Raw genomic sequence first — 19,768 nt, forward strand, 5'->3', positions numbered from 1 at the left:
ACCAGCACATTTTACTTTTAGGATGGTACTCTGCATGTGATGAGCAGTGCCTGGTTTCCTTCAAACATGATGCATGGAATTGAGGTTCATCAGACCAGAGAATATTATTTCTCACAGTCTGAAGGTCCTTTAGTTGCTTTTATGCAAATTCGAAGTGTGTTTTCACGTGTCTACACTGAATTGGTTGCAGTTGTGTTTGTCCTTTTGTAGATTTCTCCTATCTCCACATATGATCATGGACCATCAGGTTATTGGTCACCACACCAACCAAAGCCCTTCTCCATCAGTTGGTCAGTTTGGCCAGGAGGTCAGCTCTAGGAAGAGTCCTGGTTGTTTCAAACTTCTTCCATTAAGGGTAACGCAGACTACATGCTTCTGTGAACCTTCAATGAAGCAGATTTTTTTTCCTGAACTCTTCCCCAGATGTGTGGCTTGACGCAAACCTGTTTCTGAGCTATACAGGCAGTTCTTCGACCTCAGGGCTTGGTTTTTGCTCTGATATGCATTATCAGCTGTTAGATCTTTTATTCAGATGTGTGTGCCTTTCCAAATCATACCCATTCAATTGAATTTGCCACAGGTTAACTTCACTCTAAGTGTACAGTAGTAACATCTACAAGCAATATGAATGCTCCTGAGCTAATTTTCAACTGTCCCAGAGAAGGGTATGAATACTTACACAATGGAATCAATTACGGTTTGCGAAGATGTTAAACTTGTTTTTTGCTTTATCATTATGCTGTATGGTATAGATTGATGTAGAGAAAAAAAAAGTAATTTAAAGCAGTTTAGCATAAGGCAGCAACATAAAATGTGAAAAAAGAAAAAAAAATGAAGGGGTATGAATACTTTTGCAAGGCACTGTATATATATATATATATAGTACAGGTCAAAAGTTTGGAAACATTACTATTTTTAATGTTTTTGAGTCTCTTCTGCTCATCAAGCCTGCATTTATTTGATCAAAAATACAGAAAAAACAGTAATATTGTGAAATATTATTACAACTTAAAATAATAGTTTTTCTATTTGAATATACTTTAAAAAAATAATTTATTCCTGTGATGCAAAGCTGAATTTTCAGCATCATTACTCCAGCCTTCAGTGTCACATGTAACATCCAGTCTATCACATGATCATTTAGAAATCATTCTAATATTCTGATTTATTATGAGTGTTGGAAACAGTTCTGCTGTCTAATATATTTGAAGAATAAAAGGTTAAAAAGAACTGCATTTATTAAAAAAAAAAAAAAATTCTAATAATACAGGTCCTTCTCAAAAAATTATCATATTGTGAAAAAGTTCATTATTTTCCATAATGTAATGATAAAAATTAAACTTTCAAAAATTTTAGATTCATTGCACACCAACTGAAATATTTCAGGTCTTTTATTAAACAAAATTCCTATCTCAAAAAATTAGCATATCATGAAAAGGTTCTCTAAACGAGCTATTAACCTAATCATCTGAATCAACTAATTAACTCTAAACACCTGCAAAAGATTCCTGAGGCTTTTAAAAACTCCCAGCCTGGTTCATTACTCAAAACCGCAATCATGGGTAAGACTGCCGACCTGACTGCTGTCCAAAGGCCATCATTGACACCCTCAAGCGAGAGGGTAAGACACAGAAAGAAAATTTTCTGAACGAATAGGCTGTTCCCAGAGTGCTGTATCAAGGCACCTCAGTGGGAAGTGCTGTGGGAAGGAAAAAGTGTGGCAAAAAACGCTGCACAACGAGAAGAGGTGACCGGACCCTGAGGAAGATTGTGGAGAAGGACCGATTCCAGACCTTGGGGGACCTGCGGAAGCAGTGGACTGAGTCTGGAGTAGAAACATCCAGAGCCACCGTGCACAGGCGTGTGCTTTTGAACCAGAAACAGCGGCAGAAGCGCCTGACCTGGGCTACAGAGAAGCAGGCACTGGACTGTTGCTCAGTGGTCCAAAGTACTTTTTTCGGATGAAAGCAAATTTTGCATGTCATTCCGAAATCAAGGTGCCAGAGTCTGGAGGAAGACTGGGGAGAAGGAAATGCCAAAATGCCTGAAGTCCATTGTCAAGTACCCACAGTCAGTGATGGTCTGGGTGCCATGGTCAGCTGCTGGTGTTGGTCCACTGTGTTTTTATCAAGGGCAGGGTCAATGCAGCTAGCTATCAGGAGATTTTGGAGCACTTCATGCTTCCATCTGCTGAAAAGCTTTATGGAGATGAAGATTCTGTTTTTCAGCACGACCTGGCACCTGCTCACAGTGCCAAAACCACTGGTAAATGGTTTACTGACCATGGTATTACTGTGCTCAATTGGCCTGCCAACTCTCCTGACCTGAACCCCATAGAGAATCTGTGGGATATTGTGAAGAGAAAGTTGAGAGACGCAAGACCCAACACTCTAGATGAGCTGAAGGCCGCTATCGAAGCATCCTGGGCCTCCATAACACCTCAGCAGTGCCACAGGCTGATTGCCTCCATGCCACGCCGCATTGAAGCAGTCATTTCTGCAAAAGGATTCACGACCAAGTATTGAGTGCACTAACTGAACATAATTATTTGAAGGTTGACTTTTTTTGTATTAAAAACACTTTTCTTTTATTGGTCGGATGAAATATGCTAATTTTTTGAGATAGGAATTTTGGGTTTTCATGAGCTGTATGCCAAAATCATCAGTATTAAAACAATAAAAGACCTGAATATTTCAGTTGGTGTGCAATGAATCTAAAATATATGAAAGTTTGATTTTTATCATTACATTATGGAAAATAATGAACTTTTTCACAATATGCTAATTTTTTGAGAAGGACCTGTATATATTCTAATAATGTATTTTCTTTACTATCACTTTTTATCAATTTAACACATCCTTGCTGAATAAAAGTATTTATTTTATTTAAAAAAAAGAAAGAAAAAAAATTACTGACCCCAAATTACTGACCAGTAGTGTATATTGTTATTACAAAATATTTATATTTTAAAAACATAGCTTCTTTTTTTTAATTTATTCATCAAAGTATCCTAAAAAAGTATCACATGTTCTGAAAAAATATTAAGCAGCAGAACTGTTTCCAACTTTGATAATGAATCATCATATTAGAATGATTTCTAAAGGATCATGTGATAATGATCCTAAAAATTCAGCTTTGGGCATCACAGAAATAAATGATAATTTAAAGTATAATAAATTTAAAAAACAATTATTTTAAATTGTAATAATATATCACAATGTTACATTGACCTTTCTGTATTTGTGATCAAATAAATGCAGGCTTGATGAGCAGAAGAAACTTCTTTCAAAAACATAAAAAATAGTAATGTTTCCAAACTTTTGACCTGTACTGTATATATATATATATATATATATATATATATATATATATATATATATATATATATATATATTTGTTTTACTTTTTTTTCCTTAGATTATGAATAGACATATTTATATATATTTTTTTCTTTATAATGAAACATTCTATATTTAGAAGATTGTGAAAGAGTGATTATCAGTTCCACACAGAAATATAGAAATTGTACATTGATTTGAAAAAGGTGATGATACCGGACCAGTATCTGTATGGGCCAATACTGAATCCTAGGTATCGGAATCAGTATCAGAGGTGAAAAGGCGGATCAAGGCATCATTATTTGAAATGTATTAAAAAACAAATAAATGATATTAATTTGTCAAGATTATCATGATGGACAAACCGTGTATTAATCATAAAAAGTTTTGCTGGTCCCAGAGATTATTTTCTGCAGTAATTCAAAAGCCAATGAAAAAATCTGATGCTAACTTCTGGGTTGGTCTACAAAATTGCACCATCATTGCAGAACTCTTAGTTATCAAGTGGAAACACATGAAAGATGATAGCATTTTATATCAAAGCTTTAAAAAATTGCTTCTTCAGGTGGCACTTTTTATTGTGCATATAAGTACTGAACATGAGTTTCACAACTGATCTTTTATCGTTTTCAAACAGTTTTTTCCAACAATATATATTACAGTACATAAACAGTATACAGAACATATTTTCACATATAGCACCAATATGTAAATCATTAGTTTGAAAACTGGTGCATTAACATTAAAGAATGACTGATATCTAATATTAAGCAGTTGCCAATTGCATGCATCTCAGAGGGCTTTTGATGGTACTTTGCCCATTAAATGTTTTTTGGTATTCTGCTCTGGTCTAAAAACAATTATGAAACACTTAGGAGCAAAAATACAAAGAATCAGACCAAAGCTTGAAGCTAAAATAGCAAATATCTCCACAGCTACAGTGAATTTCCCTGGAGAGCTGACATAAGAGGGAATAAATGTGATCCATACAGCACAGAATATGAGCATACTGAATGTGATAAACTTAGCCTCATTGAAGTTATCAGGCAGCTTTCGGGCAAGAAAAGCTAAAGCAAAGCAAAGGAAAGCTAGCAAGCCAATATAACCCAGTACAGCCCAGAAACCTATTGCTGATCCTAAACTGCATTCTAGAATAATCTTTTCTTTGTACTGATGCATATTGTTATAAGGAAAAGGTGGAGATATTTTTAACCAAAGCACACATATAAGTAGCTGTACAAGTGTGAAGCCCAAAACACTGAGTCTCTGTTGAGGAGGCCCAAACCATTTCATGACATTACTTCCTGGAAGTGTAGCTTTGAAGGCAATTAACACTACTATTGTCTTCCCCAGAACACAGGAGATACAGAGGACAAAAGTGATCCCAAATGCTGTGTGACGCAACATACAGGACCACTCAGTGGGCCGACCAATGAAAGTTAGTGAACAGAGGAAACACAGAGTCAATGAGAAGAGAAGCAGGAAGCTTAGCTCTGAGTTGTTGGCTTTTACTATCGGAGAGGCCCTGTTTCTGTAGAACACTAAAGTTATGCTCAAAGCCACTAAAGAGCCAGCAACAGAGAAAGCAGCCAATATAACCCCAAGGATCTCATCCCAGGAGAGAAACTCCACAGGTTTAGGAAGACACTTGTCCTTCTCATTATTGGGCCAATACTCAGGTTGGCATTTGTGACAATCTAAAGAATCTGAAAGATCAAGAAGTCAGTGCATAACAGCCATTTATGAACTACAAGAACAAAATCATACATACAGATTACCAGGCTAAACTTTTTTTTAAAGTGACCAACTCAGTAGATAAAGAATGGTCAATGATATCATGCACAAATGTGTGTGTGTGTGTGTGTGTGTGTGTGTGTGTGTGTGTGTGTGTGTGTGTGTCTATATGATTTCTTTTTTTTTATGATTCCTATCTTTATTTTAGACAATTTATTTCTTATCTTTATTTTATTTAATTTATCAGTTGACCATAAATATTTAGAATTTATTTAGAAGAATGTCCAAAATACCTGTCTCATTGCTGATTTCTCCTTCTGCACAGTTAATGCAGTCATAACAGCAGACAGGTCTTCCTTTTTTCACAGCCTTCCTCTTACCTGGAGGACAGCTTTTACTGCACACAGACACAGGCACCTGCAAGTGACAGATAGACACAGCATCAGAGTCAGAAAAAAAAAAAGTCTTTGGGTACAAATTTTCTGAAATTGACAAAATCGGCTAGATGTTTAAAATAAAGCGGCAAAATGCATCATTTTATTTATCATCTTTTGGTATGTTTGGTATGTATAGTATTTGATATGTTTCCATTAATGTATTAAATCTAAGTACATGACGAAAAAATAATTCTATGTTTATATTAATAGAATTACAAAAAAATTAAAATAAAAATACCTTTTCACTGCCATCATACCAAATGATATCTCTGTTCAGACTGAATTCTTGGCCTTTAGGCTTGGATGCATCATATCGACCCACTGTCACAAAATCAACTGAACCGTCTCCTTGAAGTTGCCAGTTCACAAGTTCATATGCGGCCACAGGGTCTCCATTGGTGTCGAATGAAACGGAATAATTATTTTTTGTAAAATTCACTCGCTTGAGTTGATCAAAAACCTGCATGATGGACAATAAATAAATAAATAAATAAAAAACACAACAATATATAAAGTAATAAAAAAAAAAAAAATAATAGCTACTGTACAATAATGTACTGCATTAACACTAATTACTTTTTTTCTTTCTTTTTTTTATTAAAAAGTTATTCCACGATAAGCAATCTTACACGTCGGTGCTCAACTTTGATGTTTTTGTCGCATTGTTTTTCGTTACAGATGATGCTATGGAGGGCATGCGCTATAGCATATGTGGCTTTGTACACCATGTTAGTGATCCTCAACTGGGACGTGTCTGTGTACGGGTTCTGTAAAGCGCGCAGGTCCTCCGTGCCATCACATGCTGGCATACCAGTAGTAGAACCTGTCTGCCGTTTTAGACTACAGCTGAATGAACTTTCCCAGAATTCTTTCAGCAGGGGAAATTTTAGCGCTTGTTCTGGAGACAGGTCAAGTAGAAAGTTACGAAAACCAGGGATAACAGACCGCGGGATTGCAAAACCCACAGCACCAATACAAAAATTAAACCGCATCATTTGGGGGTCTGTAACCCAAGCCTCGCTGCCAATCCACTGCATCGGGGGAGGAGGCTGCTGGCTCAGCTCTTCTAAGAGAAATTTTATATCACCTGCGCCCATGAAGGCAACTATCACACGAGCTGATGACTTGCGAATAACATCCGCCACTCTTTTCAATTTATTGCGTGGCTGGGTCCTGTAGTAGGCCTCAGAATACTCCACACAGATTCCCTCCTGCTCCGCAGCTTTCAGGAATGATGCCATGCCATTGTTCCCGTAGTCTGAATCACTGCGCACAGCCCCGATCCACGTCCATCCGAAGTGCTTGACCATCCGTGCCAGTGCTGCCGCTTGATGGTGATCGCTGGGGATGGTCCTGAAGAAAGTAGGATGCTGCCGCTTGTCACTGAGACACGCGCACGTTGCGTAATGACTCACCTATATGTGTGTGTGTGTGTGTGTAGAGAGAGAGAGAAACAGAGAGATTATGATACAGCTCCTGCATTTTTTTCTTTCTAATAAGACTATGAATTAGTCGTTTTGCACAAGCACCTGTGGAATTCCAAGAGGACCCAAAAGTCTTGAAATGCTTACAGCCGGCGTAGAAGCAGAATCTCCGACCAGTGCGGGAACTGCAGCAGATTTTGCACATGAATCAGTGTCGTTGAATACTAGATCTAGTCCGTTGGCAATCTGCAATGCTACTTTAATCGCCACTGGCACAGAAGCACACGAGTCATATATGTGGTACCCTAAAGTGACGCCCGGTAAGAGATCGGAGCTGTTGTTTATCTCTTGGACAGTGAATTGCAAGGCACGAGCCAGGCGCAACCCTCTGAAGTCCATGCTGTTGAAATACACACACAATAGCTTTAAATATTAACGGTTATTTCTTGTTCCCTCGCTTCTTATTAACTCATTTCACTTAAACACAAATAAAATCATGAACACTATTTTAGCACAATCAATTTAACCAATTTGCCCTGCTCTGTTAAGGATTGTTTTAAATTTTGAATCAAACGCTAACCTGCCACTGCACACTAGTGGTTGTGGCCGTCTAGTATAGGTGTGGTTCTCTGCTCTCACATAGTAATGAAAGATCAGAAACCCCACCAACAACTAAGACTACACATTCGAACACAACAGACCAGATGCAGGCCATCACGGAGAACACAGGTGCCTAAATTAACCCCACACACAGCAGGGCAAAGCCTGGTAATGCACAGTAATGTCATTGTCAATAAAAGATGAACATTCATTTCTCCTTCTATGCAAGCAACCACTCAAAATGTGAGTTGAGCATTATTACACTTTGTTTTATATACCCACCAGCCACTGCTGTTATACGTTGTAACTCTTCACTGGGAAACTTAAGAGGGTGTGGTTAAGATTTCACTTTAGTCAATGAGAGAATGTGCCTCAAGTGTATCATAAAGTTTAAGGTTTTAGATCACCTGTCAACCCCAAGATAAATGAGTTACAATGAAAGTATGCTTGTTATATATTTGCTTTTACTTTCTTTTTATTTTGCAAAGGATTTGTCATGTCCCAGCTGTTGTTTTAGTGACAGACATGTGATTGAAAACCCTTCTCTAAATGCAGTTATAAATCATTTTAAATAAAAGTAACAAAATCATTGTACTTTTTTGTCCAACTTTTATTCTATTAAGATATAAATGCACTACTTGTCCTATATATTAATTTATTTAAAGAATACATCAAAATGCAAAGAAATAACAACCTTACATAGTCCTTACATAGTGTATTAATATATATATATATATATATATATATATATATATTTATATTTTATATCAAGATTTTTTAACAATACAGATAGATAGATAGATAGATAGATAGATAGATAGATAGATAGATATCAAGCTATTGGAAAACCTTTGAAAAATAGTCAAAAATATTACTCAAAAAAAAAAAAAAAAACCGTCAAGGCAACACCAGTATATACATGCGATAAGGAGCCCTTTGTCACATATTTATATTCATCACATATTGAATAGAATAGAAATAGTATTGTATATTTTATTTAATTTTGGAATAATACCATATATATGTATTATTACTACTTAAAACTGGATCAACCTATCTAGCATTTTGTCACCTTGGAATTAGAAGGTTCTATTTGACATTTTTGTCAAAATTGAGTTATTCACATATTCTCAGGGCTCGAATTGAGGGGGGATCTGGGAGGATGACATCCCCCTTGTGGGAAAAAATTACAAAAAGCATTGTCTAAACCACCATCCCCTTCAGATTAATAATGTTGTGTATTATGTAAAACTTATCGTGCAAAAAACAAATGTTAAAATTCTCTATTTATGATAATTCACAAACTATATAACAGAGACTGGCCAATCAGAACTCAGTACTGTAACAAGCTGCGCACAAGCTGAAGCAGGTTTCCGTCATTTTGCGCACAAAATGGTTCTAGCGCAAGTTTTGAAGTTCTTCAAAAAGAAGACAACAGAAGGAGATTTTTCCTTGATTAGGATTTAAAAGACATTCGCCTGACATAATGCCATTTTGCTGTATGTGTGATTGTGAGGGACTGAGAGATGATAGGAGAGCTGACATTATCGAGTATGTCACCAACTTTGCAAAAAAACAAAACAAAAAAATATTAACTGCATGATGAATAGCCTTAAAATTCAAGCAATGAAAGAAAAAATACCCATGCATGTACATTTCTGAATATTAGCGCATGTGCGTGAGAATAAATATGCTAATTATTTTATACAACAGTGTAGAGCAACACGGTGCTTTATTCCTTAAATGAATCTGTTTCTGAATGAATCAACCAAGACAGCAACCTGTGTCGGCCCGAATCCGGCCCGCATCTGAGTATTTTTCTTACAAAAACGCATGGATTCACTACAGGAGGGCTTTATTCACAAATATATATATATATATATATATATATATATATATATATATATATATATATATATATACTTAAATATTTCACCGCATTTTTTGGGATCCCTGATAATATATCCATCATTAAATTTGTCGCCCCCAACCCAGATCCAAATGTTGGTGTGTTGACTTAGAGCAACAATGTGCCATAAGGGTACTGAATCACCAAGGTTTTCTATATATGTGTATTAAAGAAAACAAGCAATATATGTATTATAAAAAGTTATTATTTTGATAAACATCAATCCCAAACTAGATAGTAAAGTTTGAAGACAAACTATAAGTTGGCTTGAAAAAGCCTAGCCAGAAAGTTTGAAGCAGATTTAAAAGCTTAAAGTTTGAGGGTTTTCAGTTTTAACTAATTTGAAGTAGGCTAGTTTTAAAGTTTTGAAGGCAATACAATCTATCAGAAAAATAGATAGAAAAATAGACAGATATACAGATAAACAGATAGATAAGAAATATTAAACAAGCATGTTGCAAGCATGATAAGCAAGTGACTAGTGTGTCACTAGCATGATTAGCAAGTTACTAAGATGTCGCTAGCGTGTATACAGCATGATTAGCATGTTGCTGGAATTATTAGCAAGTAACTAGCATTTTGCTAGCATGATTTACAAGTTACTAGCATGATTAATAAGTTACTAGCATGTCATTAGCATGTCTCTAGCATTTTGCTATCATGATTAGCAAGTTACTAGCATGTTTCCAGGATGCTTATCAAGATACTAGCATGTTGATAGCATGATTAGCAAGTGACTAGCATGTTGTTAGCATGATTAGCAAATGACTAGCATGTTGCTAGCATGATTAGCAAGTGACCAGCATGTTGCTTGCATGATTAGCAAGTGACTAGTATGTCATTAGCGTGATTAACAAGTTATTAGCATGTTGCTAGCATGATAAGCATGTAACTAGCATGTTGCTAGCATAATTAACAAGTGAATAGCATGTCATGCTCTGGCTCTCCAACTGCGGTGGGCTCTGACTGAAGCTCCATGCAGTGGGGTGATGGTGAGGTGAGCTGCGAGACATCTGCGAGGTCTGGCTGGACGCTGATGTTACAGTCGACATCCGCTTTGTCTGCTGTGAGTGTGGATTCACCCACAGCGCGAAACTGATGTAACCTTCCAGGGTCCAGTGCGGATCTCCCCATGGTAAGACGAAGCGGATGTCGTCATCCAGACCACACCGAAATCCCTCCATCAAGCAGCATTTTAGCAGCTGGCATGCAATAAAAAACTCCTCAACATAGTCCTGCAGATTATGGCCATCTTGGAAAATAAAAACTGTCCTTCCTCTCAGCAATGTGTTGCCCCTCCTTGGGGCAACGTTAATGGATGCGATATCCATACAGCAGTCAGCATTTGAGGTGGATCAAAAAAGTTAATCAAAGTTGTCCTAAGACAAGAATACATTTTGTTTTAGGTTTTAGGACAACTTTGATTAAAGGGTTTGATCCACTTCAAACGGTGACTGGTGTAGTCTGTTTAACAGTCCGAGCTTCTGTCACAACTTGGTTGTAAACCACAAGAACGATGAAGAAGATAATTGTTCAAAGGAGTCTTTAATAAATCCACTGAATGGCAAACCAACAAACACAACAATACACTGATGAAATCGGACAAACACTGGGGAAAAACCAAGTGGCAGCCTCCCACCAACAAGGAAGTGACTAAAACTGCAATTCATAGACTGGCCGCTAGAGGTTGGCTCCAAAAGGGAGCCAATCCCATAGACTCCTCATGTTAAACTGCCCAACTTTACAGCAATAAAAAAACATGTTTACAGCCTGGGACAAAAAAAAAAATAAAAAATAAAGATTTTGGTCTATATAGCTAATTTTGCCCTTCAAGACAACTGTGTGTTTTTTTTTTTTTATAACTCATCTGTTTAAATTATATTAAGCCTTAAAGTTCGGCATAATTAAGGGTGTGGCATAATTAAGTTTATATATATATATATATACATACAGGTGCTGGTCATATAATTAGAATATCATCAAAAAAAAAAAATTATTTCACTAATTCCATTCAAAAAGTGAAACTTGTATATCATATTCATTCATTACACACAGACCTGATAAATTTCAAATGTTTATTTCTTTTAATTTTGATGATTAATAACTGACAAACTAAGGAAAATCCCAAATCTCAGGTATCTCAGAAAAATTAGAATATTACTGAAGACAAATACAAAGAAAGGATTTTTTTAAAAAATCTTGGCCAACTTGAAAGTAACTAGTATGTCATTAGCGTGATTAACAAGTTTATTAGCATGTGGCTAGCATGATAAGCATGTAACTAGCCTGTTGCTAGCATAATTAACAAGTGAATAGCATGTCAGTGCTCTGGCTCTCCAACTGCGGTGGGCTCTGACTGAAGCTCCATGCAGTGGGGTGATGGTGAGGTGAGCTGCGAGACATCTGCGAGGTCTGGCTGGACGCTGATGTTACAGTCGACATCCGCTTTGTCTGCTGTGAGTGTGGATTCACCCACAGCGCGAAACTGATGTAATCTTCCAGGGTCCAGTGCGGATCTCCCCATGGTAAGACGAAGCGGATGTCGTCATCCATCCCTCCATCAAGCAGCATTTTAGCAGCTGGCATGCATAAAAAACTACTCAACATAGTCCTGCAGATTATGGCCATCTTGGAAAATAAAAAACTGTCCCTCCTCTCAGCAATGTGTTGCCCCTCCTTGGGGGCAACGTTAATGGATGCGATATCCATACAGCAGTCAGCATTTTGAGGTGGATCAAAAAAGTTAATCAAAGTTGACCTAAGACAAGAATACATTTTGTTTTAGGTTTTAGGACAACTTTGATTAAGAGGGTTTGATCCACTTTAAACAGTGACTGGTGTAGTCTGTTTAACAGTCCGATCTTCTGTCACAACTTGGTTGTAAACCACAAGAACGATGAAGAAGATAATTGTTCAAAGGGAGTCTTTAATAAATACAACTGAATGGCAAACCAACAAACACAACAATACACTGATGAAATCGGACAAACACTGGGGAAAAACCAAGTGGCAGCCTCCCACCAACAAGGAAGTGACTAAAACTGCAATTCATAGCACGTGGCCGCTAGAGGTTGGCTCCAAAAGGGAGCCAATCCCATAGACTCCTCATGTTTAAACTGCCCAACTTTACATGCAATAAAAAAACATGTTTACAGAAGCCTGGGACAAAAAAAAAAAATAAAAAATAAAGATTTTGGTCTATATAGCTAATTTTGCCCTTCAAGAACAACTGTGTGTTTTTTTTTTTTTTTTATAACTCATCTGTTTTAAATTATATTAAGTCATAAAGTTCTGCATAATTAAGGGTGTGTCGCATAATTAAGTTTATATATATATATATATATATATATACAGGTGCTGGTCATATAATTAGAATATCATCAAAATATTTCAAAAAAAATTTCACTAATTCCATTCAAAAAGTGAAACTTGTATACTATATTCATTCATTACACACAGACTGATAAATTTCAAATGTTTATTTCTTTTAATTTTGATTATTATAACTGACAACTAAGGAAAATCCCAAATTCAGTATCTCAGAAAATTAGAATATTACTTAAGACCAATACAAAGAAAGGATTTTTAAAAATCTTGGCCAACTGAAAAGTATGAACATGAAAAGTATGAGCATGTACAGCACTCAATACTTAGTTGGGGCTCCTTTTGCCCCTGAATTACTGCAGCAATGCAGTTGTGGCATGGAGTCGATCAGTCTGTGGCACTGCTCAGGTGTTATGAGAGCCCAGGTTGCTCTGATAGTGGCCTTCAGCTCTTCTGCATTCTTTTGGTCTGGCATATCGCATATTCCTCTTCACAATACCTCATAGATTTTCTATGGGGTTAAGGTCAGGCAAGTTTGCTGGCCAATTAAGAACAGGGATATCATGGTCCTTAAACCAGGTACTGGTAGCTTTGGCACTATGTGCAGGTGCCAAGTCCTATTGGAAAATGAAATCTGCATCTCCATAAAAGTTGGTCAGCAGCAGGAAGCATGCAGTTCTCTAAAACTTCCTGGTATACAGCTGCGTTGACCTTGGACCTCAGAAAACACAGTGGACCAACACCAGCAGATGACATGGCACCCCAAATCATTACTGATTGTTGAAACTTTACACTGGACCTCAAGCAATGTGGATTGTGTGCCTCTCCTCTCTTCCTCCAGACTCTGGGACCCTGATTTCCAAAGGAAATGCAAAATACTTTCATCAGAGAACATAAATTTGGACCACTCAGCAGCAGTCCAGTCCTTTTTGAAGCAAGACACTTCTGACGCTGTCTGTTGTTTAAGAGTGGCTTGACACAAGGAATGTGACTGCTGAAACCCATGTCTTGCATACGTCTGTGCGTAGTGGTTCTTGAAACACTGACTCCAGCTGCAGTCCACTCTTTGTGAATCTCCCCCACATTTTTGAATTGAGTGATTAGAGTGTTGCACCAGGTGTCTTCAATATTGAACCTTTTCACAATATTCTAATTTTCTGAGATACTGAATTTGGGATTTTCCTTAGTTGTCAGTTATAATCATCAAAATTAAAAGAAATAAAGATTTGAAATATATCAGTCTGTGTGTGATGAATGAATATAATATACAAGTTTCACATTTGAATGGAATTAGTGAAATAAATCAACTTTTTGATGATATTCTAATCATATGACCAGCACCTGTATATATATTACAAAGCCATGTTAAATAAAAATGTTCTTATTTTTATAGTCTTGAACTTAAAAATATGCTGAATAAACACAATATATATATCTTCTATTGGGCGAATGTGTGATTATAAAAGACTACCAATGCATACATATTTTTAAACAGTAAACATATCAAAATATGCACAATATTTCTACTTATTTGATCATATAGCACAAACATGTAAAGCTTGAATTTCAGTGGAGTGAGACTTGACACAGTAAAATCATGTGATATCTTATAAGAGTTGTGTGTCTTTTAGAGGGATTTTGCTGGTATTTTACCCATAAGGTGTTTTTTGGTATTCTGGCCTGGCCTAAATATAATAATAAAACACTTAGGAGCAAAAATACAGAGAATAAGACCAAAGCTTGAAGCTAAAATGGCAAATATCTCGACGGCTACCGTAAATTTCCCTGGAGAGCTGACATACGCTGGAACAAATGTGATCCATACAGCACAGAATATGAGCATACTGAATGTGATAAATTTAGCCTCATTGAAATTATCAGGCAGCTTTCGGGCAAGAAAAGCTAAAACAAAGCAAAGGAAAGCTAGGAGGCCAATATAACCCAATACAGACCAGAAACCAAAACCTGAACCTAAACTGCATTCTAGAATAATCTTTTCCTTGTAATGTTGCATATTATTGTAAGGAAATGGTGGGGATATCATTAACCAAAGCACACATATAAGTATCTGTACAAGAGTGAAACCAAAAACACTGAGTCTCTGTTGAGAAGGACCAAACCATTTCATAACATTACTTCCTGGAATAGTAGCCTTGAAGGCCATTAACACCACTATTGTTTTCCCCAGAACACAGGAGATACAGAGGACAAAAGTGATTCCAAACGCTGTGTGACGCAACATACAGGACCACTCAGTGGGCCGACCAATGAAAGTAAGTGAACAGAGGAAACACAGAGTCAGTGAGAAGAGAAGCAGGAAGCTTAGCTCTGAGTTGTTGGCTTTTACTATCGGAGAGGTCCTGTTTATGTAGAACACTAAAGTTATGCTCAAAGCTACTAAAGAGCCAGCAACAGAGAAAGCAGCCAGTATAATCCCAAGGATCTCATCCCAGGAGAGAAACTCCACAGGTTTAGGGAGACAGTTGTCTTTTTGATTATTGGGCCAATACTCAGGCAGGCATCTGTAACAATCTAAAGAATCTGAAAAACGAAGAAAGAAACAATAGAAATAAAACAGGTTATCATACAGATTATCAGACTACTTTGTTTTAAAAAGACAAACCCAGAAATAGGGTCAATGTCATTTTGCTAATTTGTATCCTATATTTATGAAATACAATTCATACATACAATGACTTGATTTAACCACTTGTGTATGTTTTTTTTTTTTTTTTAATGATTAAAAAATATAAATTAAAGGGTTCACGAAGTCATTCATCTAATTTAAGAGGTTATTGTACTATAAAAATATAATGCAAGTTTCAGAGCTCAAAACTACAAAAACAATTTTTATTGAAACCATGCTGGCAAAATCACGTTTTCTACATGTATGTTTTTAGTATGTAATAGAGATTAATACAACAGCACAAAAGATCAATTCCTATGTCTTAATTATTGTACCCTAAGCCCACCTACTAAAGCGTTATAGAAACAGACAAAATAATTACTACAGCAGAATCACTGAAATAAAAATAACACTATTTACCAAAGATTACTTTATTGTTTTGAAGTCTTAAAATAAAATAACAAAAACACAAACACAAAACACACCAATAATTCATAAAACCAAAATAAAAAATACAAAATAGGCAAGCATTTATAATTGTTTTTTTTTTTTTTTTTTTTTTTTTTGTTATGCAAAAATACTCCTAAGCATTGTGTTCACCTCAGAAAACATTCTAAAATAAATAAAATTTGAAATGGGGGCATGAATTAAAAAAACAAACAAACAACAACAACAACAACAACAACAAAAAATGCTGGCAATTTTCCTGATATTAGAATAAAGAAAAAAATTAACTAATTAAGTGTAAACATACTAGTTTATTAAAATATTATTATTATAATTATTATTTTTTTTTTTAAATAAACTGCTTTAAATCCTATTAGTATTTGAAAAAAGGGTCCAACTCAAAGTCATGTGGTCCAACAAACAGAAAGAAAGAAAGAACATTTTTATGACAAGACAATGTAAGTTCAGGTTGTATAATGTCATATGCGCAACTGCTAAAAAAAATCATAAATTATTTATTCATGATATTTGTAAAAATATATATATTTTGGGTTTTTGAAAATAATGATTAAGGTGTGTACAATCACATGCATTCAAGGTGTAAGGGCAATATGTCATTACTTTTAACTTTATTGTTTTGTTATTAATTATTTTCCCTTAAAAACGGTATAAAATGTTGTTATAAAAATATTTGATAATACTTGATTTTACAGTTCCTATGTTATACACATTGAACTCTCTATTAAAGAATGTTGTTAATTAATCTTAATCAGTATAAAATTGTATAAATACATTGTAATAAAGAGACTGTAATAAATAAAGTGTGACCAAATACTTCTAAGAACTTTTCAAGCTAAATTATTAACAGATTTTTTAAAGATTTTTTTCTTTATCTTAGATAGTCAAATATGATTGATCAACAAGCATATATGATTTATTCACAAGAACGTCCAGACAAAGTACCTGTCTCATTGCTGATTTCTCCATCTGCACAGTTAATGCAGTCATAACAGCAGACAGGTCTTCCTTTTTTCACAGCCTTCCTCGTACCTGGAGGACAGCTTTCACTGCACACAGACACAGGCACCTTCATGAAACATCCATAAAAATCACAAAAGACATAAATAAAACAAAAAAAAACAAAAAAAAATAAAAAAATAAAAATAATAAAAAAAATAAAAATTATATATAAATATAAAATTATATATATATATATTATATATATATTATATATATATATGTGTGTGTGTGTGTGTGTGTGTGTGTGTGTGTGTATATATATATATATAATATATATATATATATATATATATATATATATATATATATAAATTACAGAACAATCACACAGAACAAAACAAAACTTTTGTACCTTTTCACTGCCATCATACCAAAGGATAGCTCTGCTCAGACTAAATTCTTGGCCTTTAGGCTTGGATGCATCATATTGACCCACTTTCACAAAATCAACTGAACCGTCTCCCTGAAGTTGCCAATTCACAAGTTCATATGTGGCCACAGGGTCTCCATTTTTATCAAATGAGACAGAATAATTATTTTTGGTAAAGTTCACTCGCTTCAGCTGATCAAAAACCTGCATGATAGGCATGACAAATACAGACTGGTGTAATTTGCTAAATAATCAGTACTGAAATACAGGGTGTGGTTGTAAATTGTATAGGAGGCCTAAAAGAAATAGCTACTATATTATGAATTTTCAAATCTCCTTTGTAAATTCATTGAGGGAAAAACAAAAATAAAATAATTAGTTCAGCTGTTCCACGATGAGAAAGTGTACCTGCCAGGTTTCAACTCTGATGTTGTTGTCACAATGCTTTTTGTTACAGACAATGCCATGGAGGGCATGCGCTATAGCATATGTGGCTTTGTACACCATGTTAGTGATCCTCAACTGGGACATGTCTGTGTACGGGTTCTGTAAAGCGCGCAGGTCCTCCGTGCCATCACATGCTGGCATACCAGTAGAAGAACCTGTCTGCTGGTTTAGACTACAGCTGAATGAACTTTCCCAGAATTCTGTCAGCAGGGGAAATTTTAGCGCTTGTTCTGGAGACAGGTCAAGTAGAAAGTTACGAAAACCAGGGATAACAGACCGCGGGATTGCAAAACCCACAGCACCAATACACAAATTAAACCGTAGCATTTGTGGATCTGTAACCCACGCCTCGCTTCCAATCCACTGCATCGGGGGAGGAGGCTGCTGGCTCAGCTCTTCTAACAGAAATCTCATATCACCTGCTGCCACAAAGGCAACTATTACACGAGCCGTTGACCTACGAATGACATCCGCAACCCTTTTCAGTTTGCTGCGTGGCTGGGTCCTGTAATAGGCCTCAGAATATTCCACACAGATTCCCTCCTGCTCCGCAGCTTTCAGGAATGATGCCATGCCATTGTTCCCGTAGTCTGAATCACTGCGCAAAGCTCCAATCCACATCCATCCGAAGTGTTTGACCATCCGTGCCAGTGCTGCCGCTTGATGGTGATCGCTGGGGATGGTCCTGAAGAAAGTAGGATGTTGCCGCTTGTCACTGAGACATGCGCATGTTGCATAATGACTCACCTATAGAGCACAGTAAAGAAATATATATACATACTTTACATTTACATGCATAATATCTGCTGACACAAATGTCAAATGTGTCCAAAATTACAGCAATTACACAATTTAAAGAAGACCAAGAAATAGTTAGAGTAAGCACCTGTGGAATCCCGAAACGACCAAAAAGTCTTGAAGTGCTTATAGCCGCAGTGGAACCAGATTCTCCTACCAATGCAATAACTGCAGCCGATTTTACACAGGAATCAGTGTCATTAAACACAAGATCTACTCCGTTGGTAAGCTGAACCGCTACTTTCATTACCATTGGCACAGAGGCACATGAGTCATATATATGGTACCCTAATGTGATGCCCGGTAAAAGATCAGAGCTGTTGTTGATCTCTTGGATGGCGAACTGTAAGGCACGAGCAAAGCGCAGCTCTCTGAAGTCCATGCTGTTCAAGCACACAGATGAAAAAGTTTATTATAACAACTTAAATACAAGCACCTAAAAGTGTTGTCTGATTCATATTAGCTCATTTCACATAAACAAAAAGACAACTATGAACATAATTTTAGTACAATCAATATAACACATTCAACTCTGCTTTGTTAAGGATTACATTCAATTTTGTCATACTCTAACCTGCCACTGCACACAAGTGGTTGTGGCCGTCTAGAGTAGGTGTGCTTCTCTGTCTTCAGATAATAATGAATGGTAAAAGCCCCTCCAATAACAAAGTCTCCGTTCTTGAAGAGAGCAGGGAGCTGTGGGTCACCTTGGAGAATGCAGGTGCCTAAATTAACCCCACACACAGGGGAAAGCCTTGCAATATACAGTAATATCACTGTCAATAAAATACTAACATGCATTTCTCCTGTAGGCAAGCGACCTCTCCAAATGTAAGGTAAGAATTATGCCTTGTTTTATATACCCACCTGCCGCTGCTGTTTATGTTGTAACTCTGTACTGGAAATTCTAAGAAGGTGTGGTTCATTTATTACACATTTGTCACCTGTCACCTAGTCACATGTCAACCCAAAGGAAATTGTCACGAAAGCATGTTTGTTTTAAATATTAAATTTGGTTTTACTTCCCTTCTAGTTTTTTCTGATGTCTTGTCCATTTGAGACTTTATATATATTATCTGAAATAAAAATCTTTTGTAACATTATAAACTATACCATTCTAAAGCTATCAGTATCAGTATTTTATTTATTTATTTATTTTAAAAAAGCAAGGATGCTTTAAATTGATCAAAAGTGATGATAAAGACATTTATACGATTACAAAAGATTTATATGTCAGATAAATGCTGAATGTTCTATTCATCAAAGAAACCTGAAACAATATATATATATATAT

General features: G+C 36.0%; 2 protein-coding genes across 2 annotated transcripts; both read right to left on the reverse strand.

The window, feature by feature from the left end:
• Nucleotides 1-4,249: 4,249 nt before the first annotated feature.
• Nucleotides 4,250-7,332, reverse strand: LOC109109249 (extracellular calcium-sensing receptor-like). Its single transcript, XM_042755664.1, is given in 6 exon segments — nt 4,250-4,472; nt 4,475-5,044; nt 5,366-5,489; nt 5,748-5,969; nt 6,139-6,924; nt 7,039-7,332. Coding segments are annotated over 6 exon segments (2,088 nt in total). The 3' UTR covers nt 4,250-4,380.
• A 6,753-nt stretch (nt 7,333-14,085) lies between these two features.
• Nucleotides 14,086-19,684, reverse strand: LOC109109258 (extracellular calcium-sensing receptor-like). The gene is made up of 6 exons (XM_042755669.1): nt 19,049-19,684; nt 18,563-18,857; nt 17,638-18,423; nt 17,212-17,433; nt 16,803-16,926; nt 14,086-15,307 (listed from the first exon to the last, which is right to left on the reverse strand). The coding sequence occupies exons 1-6, from the start codon at nt 19,273-19,275 to the stop codon at nt 14,394-14,396; spliced, it is 2,568 nt and encodes an 855-aa protein (XP_042611603.1). The 5' UTR covers nt 19,276-19,684; the 3' UTR covers nt 14,086-14,393.
• Between the last annotated feature and the right edge of the window lie 84 nt (nt 19,685-19,768).

The sequence above is a fragment of the Cyprinus carpio genome, unplaced genomic scaffold (assembly GCF_018340385.1).
Source record: "Cyprinus carpio isolate SPL01 unplaced genomic scaffold, ASM1834038v1 S000006739, whole genome shotgun sequence".
Classification (NCBI taxonomy): domain Eukaryota; kingdom Metazoa; phylum Chordata; class Actinopteri; order Cypriniformes; family Cyprinidae; genus Cyprinus; species Cyprinus carpio.

Bases quoted from the DNA above. Each gene is read 5' to 3' on its own strand.
- LOC109109258 (XM_042755669.1), bottom strand. From the start codon at position 19,275: ATGCATGTTAGTATTTTATTGACAGTGATATTACTGTATATTGCAAGG. The intron at 17,434-17,637 runs GTACACTTTCTC...CCTATCATGCAG, and splicing joins TCAGAGTTGAAACCTGGCAG to GTTTTTGATCAGCTGAAGCG. The intron at 16,927-17,211 runs GTACAAAAGTTT...TGTTTCATGAAG, and splicing joins GGTATGATGGCAGTGAAAAG to GTGCCTGTGTCTGTGTGCAG.